At 37.1% G+C, this 6,218-nt stretch overlaps 1 protein-coding gene across 2 annotated transcripts in view; it reads left to right on the top strand.

Annotated features, from left to right (window-relative positions):
• The window catches only part of LOC100177108 (ABC transporter G family member 14-like), a 17,494-nt gene extending 11,539 nt beyond the window's left edge, over positions 1-5,955 (top strand). Inside the window, exons 7-13 of one of the 2 annotated variants that reach the window (XM_018812676.2) lie at positions 1,322-1,456; positions 1,915-2,010; positions 2,403-2,526; positions 3,021-3,205; positions 3,831-4,061; positions 4,340-4,541; positions 5,261-5,955. In XM_018812676.2, the coding sequence (XP_018668221.1) occupies positions 1,322-1,456; positions 1,915-2,010; positions 2,403-2,526; positions 3,021-3,205; positions 3,831-4,061; positions 4,340-4,541; positions 5,261-5,477 (1,190 nt within the window). In that variant the 3' untranslated portion in view covers positions 5,478-5,955. Of the gene's footprint in view, positions 1-1,321; positions 1,457-1,914; positions 2,011-2,399; positions 2,527-3,020; positions 3,206-3,830; positions 4,062-4,339; positions 4,542-5,260 lie in introns of both variants that reach the window. The other variant, XM_002120841.5, reaches the window with a different exon arrangement.
• The last annotated feature ends 263 nt before the right edge of the window (positions 5,956-6,218 follow it).

Here is a 6,218-nt window from a genome sequence, read left to right as displayed (position 1 = left end):
CACTAAACTTAAGTAGCAAACTTTTTCACCCAAAGTCACTCTAGCGGCAAGTACGTCGTTTGTAGCGGACAAGTTTTGAACCAAAGTTGCAGAAATATAAGCGAGGCAGTTCTTGACGGGAGCATATTTTACTGTGGTAGCTATCTTCATGCTCTGTAATGTAAATATATCGATATCAGTTAAGAATGCAAGCTAGTTTATGCAAAACTATTGAGTGTCTATAAACTGCTACAGTGGGGTGTAGATGGTAGCACCCTGGGTGTTGTTGGGGTAATATACCTACATCCCAGGTCTCAGGAGTGCGTCATTGAAGACCTCACCCTTATAGAATAGAATTTCTATTATTGAGCGTCTATAAACTGCTACAGTGGGGTCTAGATGGTAGCACCCTGGGTGTTGGGGTAATAGACTACATCCCAGGTCTCAGGTGTGCCTCACTGAAGACCTCACCCTTATAGAATAGAATCTCTATTATTGAGTGTCTATAAACTGCCTCAGTGGGGTCTAGATGGTAGCACCCTGGGTGTTGGGGTAATAGACCTACATCCCAGGTCTCAGGTGTGCCTCACTGAATACCTCACCCTTATAGAATAGAATCTATATTATTGAGTGTCTATAAACTGCCTCAGTGGGGTCTAAATGGTAGCACCCTGGGTGTTGGGGTAATAGATCTACATCCCAGGTCTCAGGTGTGCCTTAGAAAAACAACTATAGAATAGAATCTCGTGTTTGATTCCATGACAATAGCTTTATTGTTATCATGACACTGCATTAAAGTTTTGAATTAAATTTTAACTTTCATTTAACTTTCATTGCTTAACAAATCTCACTATGATGTCATAACACCCTGTATGAGGTTTATGATCCATATATTAAACTACATCTTTCAATTTACAACAGTTATTACCAGATCAAAGCATTAGGATAGGGCTCGTAAAATATGATTAAAATTTGATATTAAACATGCATATAATAGATGTTTTTATGTGTTTAATATTTCATTGTTGTTTGGGCGAATTTTTCCAATTTGTTTTTGAAAGTTAAGTTAATGCCGAATTCTGTACATTAATATTGTTTCCATGACAGTTTGTAAAACTTCCCTATTTTTATACTATTTCTTTTTAAAATAGTTTTTTATTATTTGTATATCATTGTCTAAAGCTTTCCAATAGTTATATTATATTTCTATGTTATAAAAGCATCAGTTATACGTTTACCATTAGATTTTTTAAACAGGAAATTAAATTCTAATTTTTATATTACCTCTATAGATTAAATTTTATAATGTTTCTATAATATTAACTTTATGTTATTTCCATAGTTGACGTAGTCAAATCCGGCAATGAATCAGCGGATCGACTCATTAGCGCCTCCAACAGGCGAAGATTAAACACTCCCGATTGTCCGATACTTAAATCCACCGTGAGCGCTCATGAGCTACATCATGAATCGGAAGGTAATACAATAGGGTGGGGGAAGACGGGACACCTTTTACCTCTATTTTCTCGCCCCGTTTAGTAGTTAGCAAAGAACATTCAAGATATTATAAAACTAAATGCCCATGACTCCCATTGACCGTTAGTTTTATTGTATTCTATATGGGTGAGGCCCAACAGTGAGGTACGCCATGGGACCTGGGATTTAGGCCAAAGTTGGCCCATTACCCCAATATTGTATATGCACATTCTATTCTATATGGGTGATGTCATACAGTGAGGTACACTATAACCGAAAGTTTTAGGAAAGATTTGGTCCATTAACTCTTACCTCTCCCTCTCCCTCACCCATATTGGACCTCTCCCTCACCCATATAGAATAGAGTCAGTATCATTAGGTATCCATAAACTGCCTTGGATTTTGTTCTTTGACATTTAATTAAACCCAAACTGAAACTTTATTGCCGTTATATTTCAGGTGACAATTTCACAAATTTTAACAACGAAACAGCTGTTGAAATATCCAATGGCAAACTTCATGAACCAGAGTTGACTGGCCGATACAAGTCTAAAGGTGAAATATATTGCGTAACAATACCCATTGTTGTGTCACTGTCGAGTCATTGTTTGCACTGAATGAACTTTGTTGTGCAAACAATGAATGTTGTTTGAGTTGTTTGCCAACATTGTGTGTTAGGAGGTGATTAATAAGCTCAACATGTCTGTTTAGTGTTTTGAATATTACAACTTATCACCATTATCTAGTGGCAAGATGGTTCATGTTTTCATGCATTTAATCTTATCTAAACACCTTTGAAAAGTTGTGCGACAAATTCAAGGTTTTGTTTTACACTTTGTAAAACTACCTGTCAAAAATAATGCAAAATTCCCCCTTCAAAAAAAAATTTTCCAAAAATACTTTTTACGTGTTCAATTATTTCACATATTATTTCTATGCCACAGAAGACATCGAGAACTCGGATTCATCAATCGATCGTTTTTCGGACGAGGATGATACAGATTCTCGATGGAATACTTCGTTCTTTACACAGTTTAAAGTCCTCACACAACGCAGTTTTATCCAGGGAAAGTAAGTAATATGTTGTTGGTATATATATATATATATATATATATAGGGTGGTATTGCTTGACTGTGAGCATGTGTTTTGTGTATTTAGTTCAAAGTTTTCAACATAATTTTATACACGGAAAGTAAGTACGGCGTTGTTGTGAGACATAAGGTATATATGGTTTGGTATTACTGTGAGAACTATGTGTGTCTGGGGTATATGGTGCCTGCTTGGTTGTGTTAATATAAATGCTAATGTGTATCGATACGCCACATATGTTCTCTGTATACACACCAATGGTATAACTCAACTGTGAACATGGGGTGTATGAATCATAGGCGCCAAGCCTAGGGTGGCAGGGTAGGCAGGCCAACCCTGAAATTTTTACTGAATTAATACACGAAACAGTACAACTATTAAGCCTGCTTTGCGTCCAAATTTGATTGATGTATAAATGTATATGTGAAGTACAACTCGGCAGAACACATAATGCAAACACTAATCACATTTCCAGATACCGGTTCCTATCCACCCTTAAATTTGTAAAAACAATCGGCGTTGCGTTAATATGTGGGTTGCTGTGGTTTGAGATTGGTAGAGGCCGCGTACGAGAAGTGGAAGTCCAGGATATCACAGCTTGTTTGTTCTTTGTTACTTTGTTCAACAGTTTTAATTCTTTGTTCGATATCCTCATGGTCTGTAAGTACATTTGTTGTTCCTTTGCTTAATACTACTTCGTTATTTATATCAGCACAATGGCAAACTGGTTAGAGCGTTTTGCCTTCAGCTCAGAGGTACTGAGTTCAAGGCTCAATGTTGCTACCATTGTGGGCTTTTGTATCTTTGGGCAATGCACTTAACAGTCATTGCTGCAACCCAGTGGTCACTAATGGCTTGTCTAAATTGTCAGCCATACCTAAAAACTAACATATGGAAACTTGCGGGTGGTGACTGACTGCTTACAAGTTGGCTTTATTTTATTATTGAGTGCAAAATTTCTGGCTATATAGGAATATGTATTGTAGTATCTTGTGTTTCTATCATTAAGAATAAACATACACTGTAGTGGGCGTAGAATATAACACACCACAAAAAGGACTTCAATATTATAATTTGACAATGAACATGTGGTTTGAAACTTTGTTAGGTTGTCAATAACTACTGATTGGCTGACAATGTAAAGCTTCTGTTAAAAAAATATGTTTTATTGTAGCAGCAGCGTTCAGTAAAACACACTAACATAAAATAACTTATTTTATTGTATATGCATTGTAGTATCTTGCGTTTCTAGCATTAAAAATAAACATGAAATAACTTCTTACAGTTCCCAGTGAACGTGAAGTAATCAACAAAGAGCGAATGAGCGGTTCATATCGTTTGTCCGCTTACTATCTTGCAAAGTCTGTGAGTGAACTCCCGCTTGGTATAATACTCCCGAGTATATCAACCTTCATTATTTACTGGATGGCTGGTTTGAATGGATTCCAAGAAGCTTGGGCTTTCTTTGGGACGTGGTTTGTGATGATCTTAATGACAGTGGGGATGCAATCACTTGGTGAGCAGATATGTTTGTTTGTATGTGTGGAGGTTGGGTTAAAAGGGTGGGAGAACCAGGGGTCCTGGGTTCAAATCAAAGTAACATACATGGTAACTCGTAAGATGGCACGAGGTGTTAAACCCAGGTTATAACAACTGTCGTTTTACCACCCCGCAAGGATAAAGTAAGTTTCATTCATTTCCTGAATCCATATTGCCACCATATCACATATTATAAATTTCATGAATCCACCATATTACTTATTCTACATTTTATTACTTGTATATTTATCATAGGTATGTTCATTGGGACAGCTACCATGGATTTCGACCACGCGCTTGTACTCGCTATATTCATTATGATCACTTTCATGCTGCTGGGAGGTTTCTATATAAAGAACATACCAACATGGTTGCACTGGTTGAGATATGTTTCTCCATTTCAGTATTCATGGTCACTTATGCTGTACATGGAGTTTGACTCAAATGAGAGAGTGCTGTAAGTATTGATTGGGGTTTGGATTCTCAATATTAGAAGTTCTATTCTATAAGGGTGAGGTCTTCAGTGAGGCACACCTGAGACCTGGGATGTAGGTCTATTACCCCAACACCCAGGGTGCTACCATCTAGACCCCACTGAGGCAGTTTATAGACACTCAATAATAGAGATTCTGTTCTATAAGGGTGAGGTCTTCAGTGAGGCACACCTGAGACCTGGGATGTAGGTCTATTACCCCAACACCCAGGGTGCTACCATATAGACCCCACCGAAGCAGTTTATAGACACTTAATAATAGAGATTCTATTCTATAAGGGTGAGGTCTTCAGTAAGGCACACCTGAGACCTGGGATGTAGGTCTATTACCCCAACACCCAGGGTGCTACCATATAGACCCCACTGAGGCAGTTTATAGACACTCAATAATAGAGATTCTGTTCTATAAGGGTGAGGTCTTCAGTGAGGCAAACCTTCAGTGAGGTTTACATCTGCCTCTCAAAAAAACAAGGGTATAAGTAGAGGTCTGATGTAAAAAATAGAATTCCTGTGTTACAATGACTTTAAACATTTGTGGGCCACTTGGTACAGGGTAACAATGCAGGCCCTTTTATACTTAGAACATTAGAATTTTATTTCTTTAAAAACTCTTTTGTGTCGTAAAAATATCAATAACAATTTTTGGGAAAGAATATACTTACTAAATCCTCCATTTTTTCCAGGTGTTCTCCTGAAAACAGTATGTTCCCATCCTGTGTTGTAAATGGGACCATGCCTGGGAACGAAACTCGTTTTGTTGAATTTAAAGATATTTTGAACGCAAATGGTGCAGATGTGCCTGCTTGGGCTTGTGTGCTTAGCTTGATCGGAACCCTTGTTGTATTTCGTGTCATAGGATATATACTGCTACGTATGTTTCATAAACCCATGGTGAAATAACTGTGCTTATATTGCTACTGTTGTTACCCATGCATATTGTAATGCTTTAAAATTGCTCTTATGGTCAAACTACATGAACCGATGTTTATTTATACCCTGATGATGTCTTGCCAAATGGCAGACCTTACATTGGTGCAAAAACTAAGTTTTTTTTCCAGAAGATCAACTTTCAATCATTAAGTGTTTATGTTATTTCTATTCAACCAAAATAGATTTCATTCCTCTGTAGTTTGCCACTAAAGGTGCTAGAGAGAGTGGTGTAATACGTGGTGAAAAATACGACTGTGTTTTATATGTTTTCTATGTTAGGATGTACTAGTCATTATGTTACAAATAATTTATTCACCTTTTCAAGTTCCTTTCTGCAATTTCGTACCATTTGTGTCATGATCCTCTTTATGTAATTATCATTTCTCTCCACTCAGCAATACAATCTCTTTCACGGAACACTTTTAATTGAAATATAAATGAATCTAACTTATTTATTGTAACCTGGCAAGGAAACTACAGTTATTTTAACACATTGTTCTAACTTGTTTGATGTAAGACCTCAGGCATCTAGAATAGAATGAGGTAATGGATTTAAGGCTCGTCGCTGCTACCATTGTGGGCGTATGTGTGCTTGGACAAGACACTTAACGGCAATCGCTCCAACCTAATGATCACTAACAGGATGTTCCAAGTTTTGGGAAATACAGAAAATGAGTAACATTTATACATACTGTAAATATATTGGTAAAA

The sequence above is a fragment of the Ciona intestinalis genome, chromosome 7 (genome assembly GCF_000224145.3).
Source record: "Ciona intestinalis chromosome 7, KH, whole genome shotgun sequence".
NCBI classification, from domain to species: Eukaryota; Metazoa; Chordata; class Ascidiacea; order Phlebobranchia; family Cionidae; genus Ciona; species Ciona intestinalis.
Note: the sequence above shows the minus strand (reverse complement) of the source record. Positions and strands in the feature narration are given on the sequence as shown.